This window comes from Carassius auratus, unplaced genomic scaffold (genome assembly GCF_003368295.1).
Source record: "Carassius auratus strain Wakin unplaced genomic scaffold, ASM336829v1 scaf_tig00013390, whole genome shotgun sequence".
In the NCBI taxonomy this organism is placed as follows: Eukaryota; Metazoa; Chordata; class Actinopteri; order Cypriniformes; family Cyprinidae; genus Carassius; species Carassius auratus.
The window spans coordinates 23553-43149 of record NW_020524392.1 but is presented as its reverse complement, the minus strand read 5'-3'; the positions used below and the strand labels follow the sequence as shown (position 1 = coordinate 43149).

At 41.2% G+C, this 19597-nt stretch overlaps 2 protein-coding genes across 3 annotated transcripts in view; one reads left to right on the top strand and one right to left on the bottom strand.

Annotated features, from left to right (window-relative positions):
• LOC113073976 (gap junction alpha-5 protein-like) overlaps positions 1-19597 on the top strand; it is a 34451-nt gene that overhangs the window by 8043 nt on the left and 6811 nt on the right. The window contains exon 1 of one of the 2 annotated variants that reach the window (XM_026246667.1): positions 16884-17974. The exons of the other annotated variant lie outside the window; for it this stretch is intronic. The gene's annotated coding sequence lies outside the window, so the exon portion shown is untranslated. Of the gene's footprint in view, positions 1-16883; positions 17975-19597 lie in introns of those variants that run through there. 2 annotated transcript variants of the gene reach the window in all.
• LOC113073975 (gap junction alpha-8 protein-like) lies at positions 1041-4978 on the bottom strand. The gene is made up of 2 exons (XM_026246666.1): positions 4830-4978; positions 1041-4420 (listed from the first exon to the last, which is right to left on the bottom strand). Exon 2 carries the CDS (start codon positions 4403-4405, stop codon positions 3227-3229), a length of 1179 nt encoding a protein of 392 aa, XP_026102451.1. The 5' UTR covers positions 4406-4420; positions 4830-4978; the 3' UTR covers positions 1041-3226.

Here is a 19597-nt window from a genome sequence, read left to right as displayed (position 1 = left end):
ATTTAATAAATGTCTGTCTTGTCTTCTGTCTCAGTTTAGTTCACAGTGATATACATCAAGTGTCAGCTCACCCTTAGTTTGATTGAAATCCATTGTTATCCATTCATCTGCTGAATTCAAAATGACATCCTACAAAGTAGCACAAGATTAGTAAAAAAAAAAAAATATTCTGCATTAATATTTCCTCTCATAAAAAACTAGGCTAAAACGCGTATGCACTGTAAATCGATGAAGACTGATATTAAAACTCACCGTCTGGTATCTGCTGCTTGCAGTAGCTGTTAATGCAGTGTGTGAGCGAGTTCTGCACGTCATGTTGCACTGTGGTTGTCTAAACTCACATTTCCTATAAGCAGCCTCACATAGGAAGTCCTCTTTAAAATTTCACACCCTTTCAGAATTTTAATCAGAAAAGCTTTATAATAAACAAAACAAGACTTGAAAAGAAAATCCATAATGCTAAAACGTAAAAAAAAAAAAAGAAAAAAAAAAACATCAAAGGGCTTTACTACTAAGTGTCACACCAAAAAATGGATTTGTTATAGTTGCAGTGAGCATCTTATCTTTATCATTTAATCTTTATGGTTTTCACCTGTCTGTCCATAATGGCATCTTTACCCATGCAAATTGTTCTCAGACTGCTTTGCTTTGTGTAAGTATTGTAACAGAAATGTTTTAATAGAAATACAATAATTCACCAAATGACCACAAGAGAACAGCAAAGAGTCTCAGCTTAACCTTGCAAAATGGACTGTTTTTTTTTAATGTTTATTTGCAAAAACATGATTTACAGTAAAAATTTAAGTAAAAAAAATTACAATAATGACATCTATAAAAACAAATTGTTTTCTATATAATTTATGTGCATATTAATTCATATTAATAGATTTCATGAGCGTAATGCATTTTCTACAAATTTAGAAATGTGGTTTAGTATATCTTATTTTTTTATGAGTTAGATGTGTTTGTGTGTGGGTAATCTGTATATGTAAACTCGCTTGTGTTGGAAAGAATGATTTTTCACATTGTGATATTAATAAATACTGTCAGACAGACTTGTTGACCACACATGAACTTTTATTGGCTATATCCACAGGTTTCAACTGACAGTCATTTCTGTATAGGTGCGATAAAGGACTACAAGTTAGTCAAAAACAAGTGTTTTTTTCTTCTTGTTGTTGTTAAAGAAATCATAAATGATGTGGGGGAAAAAAGGCAGAAGGCATTAAACAAAGTGACGTCTCAATACAATTCGCCATTGAAACTCACAGTTAAGAACCAATGATCAGATTTATGCTCATCAACTCAGGATCTGATGTGTGCTTTTATGATTCGTCTGTGACCACAGCAGACTGTAGAATGAGTCCTCTGCTGCAGACCCTGTGGTAAAATGTGTCACAGTGGCTGTATCTTTTGCATTTCACAGCTCATGAAACACAAGCTTCTCTAAGAAGCAATCTCATGCTCTTATCTTATCAGTAACAGCCCTCTGTGTTTTACTGATGTTTCTGCTAACCAGTTCTGAGAAAAGACACAGTGAAGAAATGTTTATCACAGTCACAATCAGAGAAGATAAACCCTTTAATAACTGCTTGAAAAAAAAATCTACTTCGAGGCTTTTTAAAATACATTAGTACAGTAGCTAAAGAGATGAAATTATCACTATTCCTCCTTTTATGTTTATGGATTTCTTTCTTTTTTTTACTTCTGCAATTTTATTTATTTGACCTATTTGATGATAATTGTGTTATTTAGTATGGGTCTAAAATTTCACCTCATGCAGTCTGCCCAAGCATCATGTGTGCTTTTGTCATTAAATAATATCATCCACATACAACATATAGTACAGAATATTGGCCTTTCGATTTTAGTTTCATTCAATTTTGTAGGTTCTGGAAAGGTTTACTTCATGGCAGCAACATGAAATAAAACAATTTTACATTCAGTCTTAACTAATATGAAACCACTGGCTGAGTAGAGAGGAAAAAAAGAAAAATATTATGTTGACATACCTGCTTTCATAAACGCTCATTTGACATGAATTTATACATTTCAGTAAATTCGATGCTATGACTTTGGTAGAACTGTGGGAATGTCTCAAACAAAGGGACAATTTAATTGGTCAGATGTAATAATTCATTAATATAATCAAATAAACAAATCAAAAACCTAAGCTAATATTATTATTATTTTTGCTCTCTCCAAATGTAATACTTAATTTTAAGGCATGGTTTAACATATAACACATGTCTCTGCTAAAAAAATGAAAAGTCAGTAAGCGGGTGAAACCCTTTAAAACATTTCGAATTTTGAAATATCATCAAATATGTTGTTTCCAAAAACGTGAAGGATGTCAGACTGCGGTGACATGTCATGCAATGTTGTTTTATTGTCTCTTGCTGAACAATGCTTTGTGCTGATTGGGCGTGATCTTCTATCATCATCATCATCATGGCTGTATGTGCAGAGACACTAGAAAGAATCTTTTCTATGGCTAATGTAATTAATAACAGATATCGATACGATCGATACGCTATCGATACGCTCTACCCTACAGTTTATGAAATCCAGAGACTCTTAATGTAAGTCAAGAAATAAGGTGTTATGTTAAACGTATATCTTTTAATAGAAACTTTATATTTTGCTACTATGAACGACGTGTGCAACTATCAGCATGTGTTTCACCTCAGACATATCCATTACAGTACTATTCACATACAGATCAATAAGCTTGATCGAGTATTTATCGTCATGTATGGTTGAACTTATTGAGGTGAAAAGGATGATGCCCTGATAGTTTTCTTATCAGAATAATAACAAAATATCACATACAACATTCAGCTAATGGCTAGTCCGAAAATGTAAACATCAGAACCTTACTTTCGAGTAAAATTCTGGATAGAAAAGACAGCACATATTTAGCTAAATCCCAACTCCTCCCCTACGCAGATCTAGCTGCTGCAGATGTCTAACTTTGGTTTGTTAACTGTTTGATAAAAACAGTACAAAAAATACTGCCGTATTTAAAAAATAATAATGATCAAGCTCTCAGGTTTCCGAATGAAAATTGCACAGCATTATTTTTTTTAATCGTGTTCTTCTTCGAAATAAAGAGCTGGTATTATAAGCCTCGCCGCAGTTGCAGAGAGGCTCTCGTTTTTACTTGCTATGCTTTTTCCAATTCTACAGTTGGTAATGCGGCACTTCGAATCCATTTCTATATTATTTATACCGTCAAGTCATCTGACCTTGCCCGACTGCTGGCCTTGCTCAGGCTGCTGAGCGGCCGCGTGTCTTCTATCGTCTCGCTGGCTTCCACATCTGCTTCAACGGCCAACTCGTCCTCGTATTCATCCCTGCGTACAACTCCAGCTGCCGCGCTTGGTCCTATCACAGTTGTCTGGGCGTAGGAAGGAAGCGTTTCGTCATACACCTTAGACACGTCTTTCTTAGGTGCGGTCGACTCGTCCGTTTTCTCCTCAAATGGCTTGTATGGAGCCGGAAGCCGGCCAGCCTCCATTCCCCCTACCTCAGTCAAGGGGAAGAAGTGCGACGTGGCTCTGTCCTCCTCCAGCAACTTGTAGCCTTTGGCTTTCTGGATCGAGGAGGAAGCTATGGAAGGCAAGGCCTTCTCGGCCGCCCCTGGACCCTCAACTTGCGGCCGCACTGGTTTACGGAACACAAAGTGGATCTTTTTCAGGCCCAAATGGCTGATTTCCACAAAGTTGAGGAAAAGCGAGACGCAGGCCACGGCTAACATAAAGATAATGAACACGGTTTTCTCCGTAGGCCTCGAGACAAAGCAGTCGACTGTGTTTGGGCACGGCCAGCGGCTGCACTTGTAGAGCGGCAGGATTCGGAAGCCGTACAAGAAATACTGGCCCACCACAAAGCCTACCTCAAAGAGAGTCTTGAAGATAATGTGGCAGATATAGGTCCTCAAGAGAGTGCCCTCCAGACGGAACTTCTTGCTGCCCTTCGTGCTCGTCTCCTTGGCCGTACGGACGCTTCCTTGATCGGGCGCGATCGGCAGCCTCTCCTCATTTATCTCTTGCTGCCTGTTGAGCTCAGCCTCCTCCCGTTCCTTTCGCTTCTCCTCCATGTGTACATGGTGGACAGCATGGCCCACGTACACCAAGGAAGGCGTGGAAACGAAGATGATCTGGAGCACCCACAGACGAATGTGCGAGATGGGGAAGGCCTCGTCGTAGCAAACGTTCTCGCAACCCGGCTGCTGCGTGTTGCACACGTAATCCGATTGCTCGTCGCCCCACACGAACTCCGCGGCCGTGCCCAGGATGAGGATTCGGAAGATGAAGAGGACCGTGAGCCACACCCTACCGATTACCGTCGAATGCTCGTTTACTTCCTCGAGGATGTTGCCCAAAAAGCTCCAGTCACCCATGGTTGACTGTCAGCACTGCGGAGCAAACAAAAGAAAGGTTTGAAAGCGTGCAGAAATGCGAAATTATCTTTCTTTTGTATTAAGAATTTGGGAGTTTACTTGATGTAGACTGTCCCAAGGAATATACTGTTGGAAATGTGTTGATAGAATTATAAAAAAAAATCACATTAGTTCTATCAGATCTAGAGATCCAGATCAGATCCAGGCATCTAGAGTTCAAAAGATAATCAAATCGAGACATGGCATTTTATATTTTTTTCCACCCTGTCTAAAAATGTCACAAATTCGCACATTTCACGCCCGACTCTTAAGAGAAAAAAAAAACCACCTCAAATTCTCTACAACAGAATCAAATGCAAAGCCAAAGGTGCTCTATAAAGAACAAACAGCAATACAGATAAAGAGTATAAAATGGGCAACTTGCCACAGTAAGAGCTCCAGAGTATTTGTGTTCCCCTTCTCTTGGCACACTGTGGTGTGAAGTGAACTTTTTGCTCTCTGGTTCCCACCTATGGCCTCCAATCCTTGTCGCCCGAGTGAGCAGAAGTGAATCAATCCAGTCTGATGGTTGGTTTTTAGTTTGCTGCAATATTTAAGCTGGAAGCCAGACAGCCTTTATTCAGAGGGCGACACATGGTGACGCATAGTACAATAGGATTCACAAACACAAATGGGAATGTATGTGACACTGGTATTGGGAAAAGGGTCATTTTAAAAGTGTAAACTTGACATGGTGCATGATTCTGAACATACATTTTTAGATTCAGTACACTCACTCGAGTTTGAACTTTATCAATTCGATATTAGAAACTCTTGCTTACTTTTTCCAGAAACATTTGTTCTTTGACTCACAGAAAGTGGTACGGTTGCCTTTATTCAAATTTGTTCATGTAAATTTTTATGGACATACGCTAAACCCATTACAGAAAGTGGTCACATCAAAATTATATATATATATATATATATATATATCAATCAAGCAAACATTTTTTATTTTATCATACATGGATAATAACACTGCAATCTGGCAAGAGGCCTTTTTTTGTGACAAAAAATATGCATCAGGACATGGCTATAAAAGGCACCATGTTATCATGAAGCCAATGTACACTGAAACCAGTTTTTTTCCCTCATACATTACAATTCTAGTCATCAAAAGCACATTACTAGTAATGTAAATATATAACAATTAACATTTAAATTTACATTTGAATACAGTCAAATTTTACACATGCTTTTATAGCAATATAAAGCCAAAAGAGTCTAATTAGTCAAAACCACAAGCATTAATCCCTCTCTGGACAATGCTTTGGCCCGTGTGGACCACATTTCTACCAACTGGAACGTGCTTTAGAAATAACATCATGGAGAAAGTGTTGCCATTTGTTGATAATGAAGAATGATGTTCAGCGGGTGGTTATGTGAGTGTTTGGTGGGTGGAGACTGTGCATTTGCATATATTCTTTATATGAAACACTAGCAACTCCTCTTCAATATATCACAAGTCAGTGTTAAAAAATTTATAGCTACTATAGACTAAGATTGACATGATAAACCCAATGACCCTATTGCATTTAATATAGACAGAATGAAATACACGAGCAGGAGGATCAACTAAAATACCTCTCTTCTATCATTTTAACACAAAAAAAGATCAGTTTATTTTAAGATCCACTTTAAAATCGCTATTAACAAACCATTAACTACGACTTTTCCTTCAATAAACTCCTAATTTGCTGTTCATTAATAGGAAATAAGGTAATTGTTAAGTTTAGGTATTGGGTAGGAATAGGTATATAGAATATAGTCATGCAGAATATGTGCTTTATAAATACCAATAAACAGTCAGGACTGCGTTTCCCAAAAACATTGAAAGTTTAAGAACATCATAAATCCATTGAAACCAATGGAGCTACGATCAACTTAAGTTTACGATGCTTATGTAAAACGCATCTCAGTATGTTAATAATAGGCATGCTAATAAGCAACTGGCTAATAGTGAGAATTGGTCCCTATACTAAAGTGTTATCAAAGATAATATTTGGATCATCGATGAAGGCTGAGATTTTTGAATGCACCATGATCATTCAGGACACCAGAATACTTTGTGTGTATATAACAGGGGTGTCCGTAAATGTTTCCAAACTTGTGTTCAGCTTAATTTTTGCTGGTAAACCAGCTAAGACATACGGTTGCCATAAGCAGGGGTTTTCATTTCTGCTCCACGAGGGCCACTGTCCTGCAGAGCTAAGCCCCCTATCCTAATTACTAACATCCGAACCAGCTAATCAGGGTCATCCCTTAACTTAAAACTTCCAGCATAATTTATTGGAGCTGGTTGAATCTGAAACCTGCAGGATTATTGGCCCATCTGGAGCAGGATTGGACACCCCTGCTTAAGACCATTGTAAGTATAAACTAGTTTATGCTGGTCCATATGGTTGGTCAAGCTAGTCTCACAGTCCCCTCTAAAACCAGGCTGAGAGAAAAGAAGAGACCAGCAGGCCATCTTAAGATGTTTTTTTTTAGTAATCTACTGAACTTTTTGGCAACCAATATAGCCTGACAATAAATAAACCAGATATTCTATCCTATCCTAGTTCTCTTGCATAGACTTTTATTCCTACACAAGTATCTCAACATCCTCTGCATTATGCATCTGACTTTGCTGGAGCAAACAGTCCTCATGTTAGCTTGCCCCTGAAGCCTTCATTTAAAGGTGCTACTTGTTGATATTGCCGGCGCTGGCAGCCTAAGCCAGCAGCAGAGTGGTGAATGGGTGTTGGGATTTCAAACAAAGGCATGATGTCATGATGAAGTCCGCTGTGTCCATTAAACGTGCGCACTGAGGCATGAGCCCAGATTGTGCAAATGAAGCAGGCCCCAGGCTATGGCTAATCATAGGACCATCTCTCAAACAAAGTTATCTTACGCCGATCTGCCTACATGCTGTTGCACCACGTTTCCTGCTCCTGTGGGACGATTTAGCTGACAGACATAAAACTACATAGGATACAGTGAAAGGCTAGCATTAGCATACAGGTAGCATTAGCCATTAGCAGGGAAAGAGAAAAGGTTACACATCGCATGTGCTCTCACTCTGTACACAAACAAATGGAGTTGTCGCATAACTTTAGAGAGACATTGTAGCTTTTGCTTTGAATGACTGGGACTTAATCTCACTTGGGATGTGTAAACCCAAGTGAGAATAACAGTAGCTTTTGCAAGGATAGTATTTTTATATCAACGAACCCTTGCTGAAACTCTGGTCTAAGCTGGTTTATACTTGATAGTGTTGGTCTAGTTGGTGGACTTCCATAGCCAAATGGTTTACATGATATTTCCATTGGTTTTTTTTATGGGAGTTTGTGCTATTTAAATTAGATTAGAATCCTGCAGGGAAAACTAATACACCATTCTAGAGACTAACATCCAAAACTGAACAATGACTGGTCTATCCAGATGACATGTTAAGTATTGTTACTGGTTGTACATACTGGGTCACTTAAAGGGATAGTTCATACAAAAATGAAAATTCTGTAATTAATTACTCACCATTGTGTCATTCTAAACCTGTCAGACCTTCATTCATCTTCAGACAGCAAGGGTATTACCACAAACAAGGCTCAGAAACGCAGCAATCATTAAAATAATCCATCATGTGACATCAGGGTTTCAACCGTAGTTTTACGAGCTATGATTTGGGATACTATCACAAACATAAACAACGTATGCAATATATATATACACGGATACATTGTTTACGTTCAGATCAAAGCATACACAAAGTAAAAACAGCGTATCTGTGTACAATGCTGCTGACACAGAATAGCATGCGAAATGGTGCTAGGGTGACTTGGAAGAGACTAATTGTTGAATAAAGTCGTTCTTTTTGTTTTCTTTGTGCACAAAAAGTATTCTTGCAGCTTCGTAAAATTACAGTTGAACCATCGCAGCATGATATCCTTGCTATGTTTCGGGGGCCTTAATCATGTTAGGATCTTTGCTGTCTATGGGAGGATCAGAGAGCTCTTCGAATTCATCCAAAATATTTTAATTTGTGATTCAAAGATAAGCAAAGTTATTATGGGTTTGGAACAACATGAGGGTGAGTAATTACATCAGGCATTTCCTTTTTGGGTGAACTATCCCTTTAATGTGTTTGTGAGCAATACTAAGAGAATGTACCACATCTTCTCTGTAAATCTGTAAAATGTGGATTTACTTTCTAAATATCTTTCCAGGCTCACACTGAACTCCTGCATGGTTTGACAGTGGTTCCCATCCTCTTGTTCTTCCATGGTAATCCCCATTAATCTCTATTCGAGCGCCAGCCATTTGATGGATCCAATGTGGGTCTCACTTCTCTGTTCTTTGTGCATGCCAGAGATACCAGCTACAATAAGGACGATTTACCTGATTCAGTTCACTTCCATTCCACATTGGAGACTAAAGAGTGAATGAAGCCTCACTGCAGACTTGTGATACTGTGAATGAGTTTATTAAACTATCCTTAATGTATCTCTGTACGCCACTTTCCAAAGTAGCACCACCACATGGAATACAATGGAGAACATTCTTGGCTAACACCTTAACTACTGGGTTTGGTTGAGCCTTTGTTGTGGATAACCAGTCTTTCTTGGTTTCTGGATTGAGCCTTTCTAACAAAGGGCTAAACATCCATTAGTGTTGCTAAATGATTACCTCCAAGAGTCGGAATGACCTGAGAAAAAAAAAAAAAGTCCACATACATAGCATTGGGGTTTTAAATAGTTTAATTTCACGGAAGCATGGTGACAAACAACCATCTAACCACACCCTGACCAAGAGCTCCAGTTTTCCATGGGCTTTTATGCATCACCTACAATACTGAATTGGCAGGAGAAAGGGTGGAGAAAAGGTGATCAATTGTTCTGTCCAAACTCAAAGGAAATGGATATGGGACTTCCTGTGCATGTACACGTTGGTTAGGGTACAGCAAGAGGAAAGAAAGGCCCATGGCAATACAATAGAAAGACGGAGACTGGAGTCTAGTGGCCCTGATAAAGTAAAGGAGGTTAAAATGGGGCGAGGAGATCATCTTGACAATCAGTCATGTTCATCAGCTCAAACCAGAGTTCACTGAGTTCAGAGAGCCTTGTTCTTCAAATGTCGCATTTTGGGATGGAAGAGGGGCAGGGGTTTACAAATCAAATTTATTGCAAAAATTGCCTTTATCCAAGAATCACCCAGTAGATAGACCGGAGTACCTGCCCTACTCCTCTTTTACATTTCTATCTCACAATATAGAAGAAAATATCTCTCGCTACTTACGTTGCATCACAATTTTACCTAACACAACATAAAATTATGTTGCAGGTCTTCTAATTCTGCTATTGCTAATTCAGTTAGCAGTTACATTACTTAATTACACAAAAAATTAATTGAACTTTACTCTTGAATTCCAGCAGGTTTTAAATCAGATGTGCTCAAAAATGAGTTAAGGGCCTGGTAGATATGTCTTAATTTCAGAATGTTCTAAACTATAAAAGAAAATTCCAATTGAAAACAACCTAAGATCAATAAAACGGTCTAGAATGTTATTAATGCAATTCTTTAGCTAATGTAAATGTACAGATTGTGCTGCAGTCATTAGCAGTTAAATCCAGTTAATGTGGAAATCTACATACAAAGAACAGTGCAGCAGAGTATTGCCAGTAACTTTCTTACAGATTTGCCAGATGTTTTCTCACATTGCATGCAACAGTCGTTGCCATGTATGAACGTGTGGCTGTCTGGCTCTTTTTCTCAGCCAGGATTCTGTCAGGGTCGAGTCAGATCTCTTTAGATTTAGCACCAGGTTGTAGAAGGGTCCACTCTCTCTCAGGTGATAACCCTGACGCAAGGCTGTCTCTATCACTTGCTAGCATTATGCAGCTTCACAGTGTCCAGTATAAATAGATAGAGGTGATTTCAGCATCATGATTACTTTAATACTCCCACATAGCAGATGTGCAAAAATAAAACTCAAACAATCAAATATAAAAATAATCATTCTACCATAAATTTGTCTCCATTGTCCATTAACAACAACAACAAAAAAGTTTCTTTTACATAAAAAAACACACAAAAGAATGATCTGTGTGAATGAGATGAATTTATGTGAACTTACAAAAACTATTTATTCATCTGTTAAAAATAGCTCGGACTCTATCATCACTTTTATTCACAGAAGGCTTTATGTTTTTGTTTCTAATGCAAAGACATTCCTTTTTAAAAAATGGCCATAGCATCTTAATAGATTTTGTTCAAGATTAACTGCACACTTCAACAGCCACTAAGTAACCCAGCAAAAAAAATGTATAATAAATAAATTAACTTTTGCCCCTATAATCCTGAAGCTGAGTCTGAATGTCAGATCTGAAAGGGTCTAAGGTATCAGCACAACCATTGTGACGGATAAGAATTTCAATAAAGATATTTGCTGAGTGTGGAAAGCTGCCATCTTTTCTGCATTGTTTTCCAAAAGGTGAATGTGAAAATAAACATTTGACACCACAACACAAGAGCAGATGGAGACAGACACCAAGAGGTTATTCTGCTTTTCTTTTTTTTTTTTTTTCCCTTTCAGAAAAAGTCAACAATATCAATCTGAACATTTGTTTGCCATTTGAAAAAGCCTTTTAGGTAATAATCCGCTTGGCTGTTAGGACAACAATAAAGGTCAATATGAGGCATAGAAGCATGAAAGCAAAAAATAAAGGAAACGTTTGTCTTTTCATGCACGGTCACCAAGTGGATTAACACTGTCTAGGTGTCTAAAATGTGAGGGGTCAGGGCAGGTCACTATCCTTACAATGGTCCTCGCAATGACTTCAGGGTATAAATAAAGGATGGTTGAAATTCAACTGATATGACTATCACTTTTAAGTGCTATTATCTTCTTAAATTTAATGAACGCGTAAGGTGTGAGCAGAGCTGAGAAGAACTACTTTTGACCTTTAGCTGTTTGAGCAATATATAGCGATGATCTACATTATCATTTACTCCCCACACTGACCTTATTTCAGGCTTATAGGTGGTGTAGTGTGGTTTGGGACACTGTGCCAGAGCTAAATGAAGAGAAAGGCATTTTATCGCTGTCCGTATGACCAGAGCTGATGAGAGAGAGTGCTGTTAGTCAGCGGTGTTGATGACAACTTCAAGTGCCACAGTCACACGTTTCCTTTAGTGGTTCCAGCAGCTCTGGAGACCCATTAAAGGAACAGAAGCTATATTCATTAGTTCTGTTAGTTATACTGATAATTCCAGGTTTTTTAATTGATCAGAGATCTTGAGACCGGTGTCAGAAACCCAAATAAAGGAAGCAAACTCCAGACTGATGTAACTGAACAGTGGCCCAAAGCTAGAGCGGTCACATGGTGGGTCTCTTCAATACATCATGTGCCTGCATCACTCATATAAAAGTGAAGGATTATAAAAGAGATATTTGTTGTCGGGTTGGTAGTGTGGCAAGCTACTTTTTAAAAGATTGTGGGAAAAACATTGTAATCAAAGGGCTTTGTTGGATGAGTACGTCTTTGTTCTCATAGAGACCCAAAGGCACTTTTAATAGTTTGGCAGACATTGAAGTATCATGTTGATATTTGTAACAAATTTCTTAGTCTTGATTATATTGATGATACACTGATTATAAACAAAATATCAGTCTAATAATATGAGTCAAATGATCCCCATGCAAAATGGTTTATCTCCAATAGTGTTCAAAAGCTTGGGGTCAGTTTTGTTCTGCAAGGATGCCTTAAACTGATCAAAATTGACAGTGAATACATTTATAAGTATTCTTTTTTTTTTTTTTTTTTTCTGTTCTTTTAAACTTTCTGTTCATTAAAGAACAGAGGCAAATGCATCATGGTTTTCACGAAAATATTAAGCAGCTTAACTGTTTTCCACAATAATAAAAAGAAATGTATTAACTTGCTTATGACTCATGTAACACTGAAGGCTGGAGTAATGATGCTGAAAATACAACTTTTCAGTGGAAGTGTGGAAGAAAAGATGCACAACCAACCGAGAGAACCGCAGCCTTATGAGGATTGTCAAACCAACTTGATTCAAGAATTTGAGTGAACCCTTCCTATCAGAGCAAGCCACCCAACTTCTTGTCCAAGCTCTTGTTCTCTCCAGACTGGACTATTGTAATGCTCTCCTGGCTCTTCCTGCATGTACTATCAAGCCTCTGCAAATGATCCAGAATGCAGCAGCAAGGGTTGTCTTCAATGAGCCAAAAAAAGCTCACGATACTCCTCTCCTCATCAGGTTACACTGGCTACCAGTAGCCGCTCGCATCAAATTCAAGGTACTGATGCTTGCCTACAAGACGACCACTGGCACGGCACCAACATATCTAAACTCACTGGTTAAATCTTATGTGCCCTCCAGAAGTTTGCGCTCTGCAAGTGAACGACGCCTTGTGGTGCCATCCCCAAGAAGTTCAAAATCACTCTCACGGACCTTTTCCTGGACTGTGTCCAGCTGGTGGAATGACCTCCGAATCTCAATTCGTACAGCTGAGTCTTTACTCATTTTCAAGAAACATCTTAAGACTCATCTTTTTCGACAGCACTTAACCAACTAATACAAGCACTTTTCCTTTTCTTTTCATTAAAAAAAGAATAAGAAAAAAAAAGACTGAGACTTGTCATGGCACTGTTGTCATTCTCTTGTTGACCTGACTGCTTACGTTGTTCTCATTTTGGATAAAAGCGTCTGCTAAAATGATTAAATGTAAACTGTAAATGTAGATGTAAATGTAAAACAGTTTTAAATTGTAATAATATTTCACAATATAATTGTTTTCACTGTATTTTTTCATAAATAAATTAAGCCTTGCTGGGAATAAGATACTTTTTTTAACTTTAGAAACCACAGATATAAAACAAATAAATGCAATTCATTTTTAAACATCAGTGTTTTGAGAGATGCAGATCTCAAGGGATTTCTATGAATTGTTGTCACGTTACGAAACACTTGAAAGACGGCGAGAGAACCAATTGCAGGTAAGTATGATTTATTTAAGGGATAATCCAGAGGGGTAAACAGTCCAGGCAGGGGTCGAAACCAAAACATCAATCCACGTAAACAAGACATGAACACAAGGCAAGACAATGCAAGACAAGGCAAGACAAGGCAAGAATGACGGACATGAATAATATACTGACATAAAACAAGGACTCCGTCCCACAGACTAAGACAGACTGGGTATTTATACACAGAAGGATAATGAAGGAACAGGAGACAGGTGGGGGAACAATCAATTACACAACAAGGAGGAAGGTGACCATATAAGGGAACAGGAAGTGATCTGGTGACAGACACCGTGAGAAAGGAGGACATCTAGTGGAACCCCAGGGAACACAACCCAGACACTGTGACAGTACCCCCCCTCTACGGAGCGGCTCCCAGACGCTCCAAGACAAGACACAACACAGAGACCAGGAGGGAGGCGGACAGGTGGAGGCTCAGGGGGAGGGACGGAGGGCCGGAAAAGAAAAACATGGGGACTAAACACCAGAAATGTAACATAAAACAGGGAGAACCAGGAGGGAGGAGGAACAGAGGAGGTTCAGGGGGAGGGATAATAATAATTTCTTACATTTATATAGCGCTTTTCTAGGCACTCAAAGCGCTTTACATAGACAGGGGGTATCTCCTCATCCAACACCAGTGTGCAGCATCCACCTGGATGATGCAACGGCAGCCATATTGCGTCAGAACGCCCACCACACACCAGCTTACTGGTGGAGAGGAGACGGAGTGATGAAGCCAATCAGCGGATATGGTGATTGTTAGGAGGCCATGATGGTCAGAGGCCAATGGGCGAATTTAGCCAGGATGCCGAGGTCAGACCTCTACTCTTTTCGAAAGACATCCTGGGATTTTTAATGACCACAGAGAGTCAGGACCTCGGTTTAACGTCTCATCCGAAGGACGGTGCTCGTTGACAGTATAGCGTCCCCATCACTACACTGGGGCGCTAGGACCCACACAGACCACAGGGTGAGCACCCCCTGCTGGCCTCACTAGCACCTCTTCCAGCAGCAACCTAGCTTTCTCAGGAGGTCTCCCATCCAGGTACTGACCAGGCTCAGCCCTGCTTAGCTTCAGTGGGAAACCGGTCTTGGGCTCCAGGGTGATATGGCTGCCGGATGGAGGGCAAGACTACATGGGGGGAACAGACAGCAACAAAACAGAAAACAAGGACACCAGACAGAAGTCCAAGAAGGGCATGTTGGAGCGCCCACCAGGGCAGAGCAGAGGACCACCACAGCCGTGTGGTCAAAGCCAGCGACCTCCAGGGTGGAGCGGAAGGCTGCCACGGCCTTGTGGTGACCGCCAGAGTGCCCCAGGGCGGAGCGGATGACCACCACGTCCTTGTGGTTGCCGCCAGAGTCCCCCAGGGCGGAGCGGAAAACCACCACGTCCTCGTGGTCGCCGCCAGAGTCCCCCAGGGCGGAGCAGACGACCACCACGTTCTTGTGGTCGCCGCCAGAGTCCCCCAGGGCGGAACAGATGACCACCACGTCCTCGTGGTCAATGTCGGGGTCACCCAGGGCGGAGCAGCAGACAACCCAGTGACTTGACTTGGCTCTGGAGGGTACACTGGCCCCTGACTCGACTCTGAAGGATCCACTGGCATCTGACTCGACTCTGGAGGGTCCGCCGGCACCTGACTTGACTCCGGAGAGTCCACCGGGACCTGACCCGACTCCGGAAAGTCCACCGGGACCTGACCCGACTCTGGACTGTCTGTGAAGACCTGAGGCGCCTTGGCTTCGGGCACTGTCTCTGGAACAGTCTCGGGCACCGCCTCTGTAACGGCCTTGGGCCCCGCATCGGGAACGGCCTCGGGCACCGCCTCGGCCTCCGGAACAGCATCGAGCACCGCATCGGGAATGACCTCGAGCACCGCCTCGGCATCGGGCACCATCTCGGGCACCGCCTCGGGGACGGCAGCGGCCCGCTCGTGAATGTCCTCCTGGACAGCAGGGGCCCGCTCAGGAACGTCCTCCTGGACGACAGCGGCCCGCTTGGGAACGTCCTCCTGGACGGCAGCAGCCCGCTCGAGAACGTCCCCCTGGAAGGCAGCGACCATCTTGTGTTGTGGCGATGGGGTGACGGCCATCTTGTGCTGTGGCTCTAAGCTGGTGGCCATCTTGTGTTGTGGCGCTGGGCTGGCGGCCATCTTGTGCTGTGGCGCTGGGCTGGCGGCCATCTTGTGCTGTGGCGCTGGGCTGGCGGCCATCTTGTGCTGTGGCTCTAAGTTGGTGGCCATCTTGTGTTGTGGCGCTGGGCTGGCGGCCATCTTGTGCAGTGGTGCTGGGCTGACGACCACCCCGCTGGAAGAGACAGGAGTGGCTGGGTCATCCCACCGACACAGATGCTGCAGGTAGCACACGAATTACCAGAACTCCAGTGTCTCAGGAGGAGATGGCGCAGTTGGAGACACTGGAGTTCTGGTAACTCCAGAACTCAGATAATGCTGCAGGTAGCACACGAATGCTGCAGGTAGCACACGAATTACCAGAACTCCAGTGTCTCCAACTGCGCCATCTCCTCCTGAGACACTGGATTATCCAGGCCGCCATTAAAATAGTCCTTAAGGGCCGCATCGTTGTAGCCCATGCCCTCGGCCAAGGACCAGAACACCTGAGCTAGGGCACCCACTTCATTGCCCTCTTGGCGGAGGGCGATTAACCTCAGGTATTTGGCTCGCCTCTCCACCATCTTGGCTGGGGAGCGGAAAAAATGACATACCGCTGGTTCTCTTAGTGACGGAGTCCTTCTGTCACGTTACGAGACACTTGAAAGACGGCGAGAGAACCAATTGCAGGTAAGTATGATTTATTTAAGGGATAATCCAGAGGGGTAAACAGTCCAGGCAGGGGTCGAAACCAAAACATCAATCCACATAAACAAGACACGAACACAAGGCAAGACAAGGCAAGAATGACGGACATGAATAATATACTGACATAAAACAAGGACTCCGTCCCACAGACTAAGACAGACTGGGTATTTATACACAGAAGGATAATGAGGGAACAGGAGACAGGTGGGGGAACAATCAATTACACAACAAGGAGGAAGGTGACCATATAAGGGAACAGGAAGTGATCTGGTGACAGTCACCGTGAGAAAGGAGGGCATCTAGTGGAACCCCAGGGAACACAACCCAGACACTGTGACAATTGTATCACAATTTTAAATGTTAAGATTTCTGAACCTAAAAAAAGTGTGTTGCTACAAGATACTGTGTAATGGATTAATACCATCATTCTATAGGGGTGCATGATGCTAGTTTATAATAAAACAGGCTTAAAGCATTAATAATACCTGCCTATTGGGTTTTGATTGAGTTAGAGGCACATACTTAAAAAAAAAAAAAAAAAAAAAATAAAAAAAAAAAAAACACGTAAAGAAAAATAAGTTTGCTTTTTTTAGTTGAGTCGTATGAACCTTCTAGAGCTCAAAATAATAATCAGGAGACCACAAGCCTGAGTCCAGTCCCTATTGTTTCCCAATACAATCTCACTTTCCTTCCTGATGAGGAGATATTCCTCCAACTAAAATAGAGTGGCAGTCCGGCATTGTGAGAGGAGATGAGGAGGAGGAGTAGAAGGAGGTGACCAAGGAAAGGGAGGGAAAAGGAGGTGGTACTGCTCTGGTGGCATTTCTTAACATGTCCTTTGAGTATGAGGGCACTTCCAGATCATCCACGACGGTGGTCGGCCTGCTAGCAGCTGTTTCTGATCATCAGCAAGTCCGTAATCTGTCGCCCCCTGACACTGAGAGGACAAGGACTGAACTGAAGACTGAAGAGATAGGATTATTTTACACTAGACGTATCTGAAGAGTCATTCTGGGGTGAAACACCAGAGGTGAGCATCTATAAAGACATTCATCTTTCCATTCTCAAACCCAGAGACTGTGGACAGCTACAAAAACCAACCACAGCGAGCCATTCATCAATTCCAGCTTTATCTTTGAAAGGAGACGACATACGTTTTGTCATACGGCTTAGTAAAGAGTCCATTTTCACCATCAGTCTGTGGAATATACAGATGACAAGTGAACAAGATTCAATCTGTCTGCAAACAGCCTTGTGCCCACAATTCGACTTCTGTTAGGACGATACAACAGGAGCTGCAGTTCAATCACCTTATTGAGGTGTCAACATACCTTCAGCTCTTCAGAATCCTTAGGACATCAACAGTCTGACTCCATTCCAGATCATTGATCTGAACACACACAATAACCACAGAACCATATATCAACATAAAGCTTCGGCTGAAGTGTGAAGGCCTCTGAGGCTCGTTGACTGTCAGCCCGCCAAGAAGTTCTGGCAACTAATCACACATCCTAAAAGCAGAAGAGACAGAAAGTGTTCTCAGGTAAAGCGGCAGAGCGATCAAGAACCTGTCAAGCATCACCACTAAACTGCCAGCTGTTTACCCATCAGTTGATAGAGAGACAAACACACACCTGTCGGATCTTTATCAGACACCTGTTGGTCCACAACCATTAAAGGTATGTAAACAATTATGTACACACATTTAGTTTTTGGAAATGCCTTCAATATTCCTGAAACTGAATGTATAGGAATAGCTGACAATACAATGTATAGGTCAAAATTATTTAATTTGCATATTATGTAAAGATCATGTTCCATGAAGATATTCGGTAAATGTCCTACCAGAAATATATCAAAACTTAATTTCTGATTAGTAATCCCTAATCAATGCAGATTCCAGATTTTCAAAAAGTTGTCTCTCAGCCAAATATTGTCAGACCTAACAAACCATACATCAATGGAAACTTATTTATTCAGCTTTAATTATGTATGGTTTAATTTTTGTTTTCTCAGACATACATTCAAATAAACTCCTACCCCTAATTGAATCACGATTTGTTTGGAATCTTAACTTTCTGACATTGATCAGAGTTTAAAGAGATGAGGAATATTTTTGGCCCCCGGTAAAATTCTGAATATGAAATTCAGTAGGTGTTTCACTTTTCTAATTTAATCTAACCTTGCAGACTTTGGCTTTGAATCAATATCAGGTCTCTCTATTCAATGAATATGCTGGGAACTAATAGGAAAAAGCCTGATGAATAAACGGTTATGATGGTTCCCAGGGGAGCGTCTTTGAATACATCGACACACAATGGGAGCCTTGAACAGATGGAGGAGTATTCTGAAGGAGTATCCTATGGCAAAACTCAATCTCTAAAGCTTAGCCTTGGTGCTCCTTTTGCTGTTTTTAGTTTTCAGATGTCATCAAGTTATTTCAGCCATGCTGTCAGCTGCATTAGATCGCTGATCACACTCTTATGCATACACACCCATTCTTCTGGAATAGCACCCGCATCTCATCTTCTGATTCTTGACTTTAAACCAAACATGTCCATCTGTTCAGGGGTATACGAGCAGTGTAAGACCAATCCATCGGTGCTGATTTATCTTCAGGATTTTAAATCGAACTCTAAAAAGTCAATTTGACTGTGTAATAATAATGTAGATTTTCTGTTTGCATTGCTACTGACTCTGAATTCCATATCCATCTAGGTAGCATGCTTTCTTGATTGTGCTGTCTGTCACAGTGCTGACTCAAACAGACAGGACAAGAGGCCGGAAGAGCATGGTTCTCTTCTTGATTGCTGTTTGTGCGGCTGTTTAGCAGCCCCTATCTATCTCCAGATGCCCCTGCCACAAAAAAAAACAAAAAACTCCCACATTGTTCTCCTTTCCTGGGATAAACAAGTGGAGAAGGGAGTAGGTCTCACCACCTTCCTCCTGAAAGGTTCACTGACACAGAAATAGCGCTGAGAAATGTTCACATAGAGTTAGACTGCTGATGTACAGTTTGCCGACCCATGACACACTTTTTGTAGCAACTAAAAATCCCTACAGCAAAAAACAAAAAACAGGTAAATGTTTATTTAAGCTCAAAATAGAATGAGATGAACAAATCATCAGTTATTTTACTGAACTACATTAGAATTAAGGCTCAACCAACTCATTAAAAGAACTTGGCCAAGTACATTCAGATCACATTATAGCACCTTTCCCCTGCTAAAAAACAAGACACTGAGCAAATTAAATGTATGAGCATTGCAATATCACACTCATAGCAGAGCAATATGACTATA

Bases quoted from the DNA above. Each gene is read 5' to 3' on its own strand.
- LOC113073975 (XM_026246666.1), bottom strand. From the start codon at position 4,405: ATGGGTGACTGGAGCTTTTTGGGCAACATCCTCGAGGAAGTAAACGAG.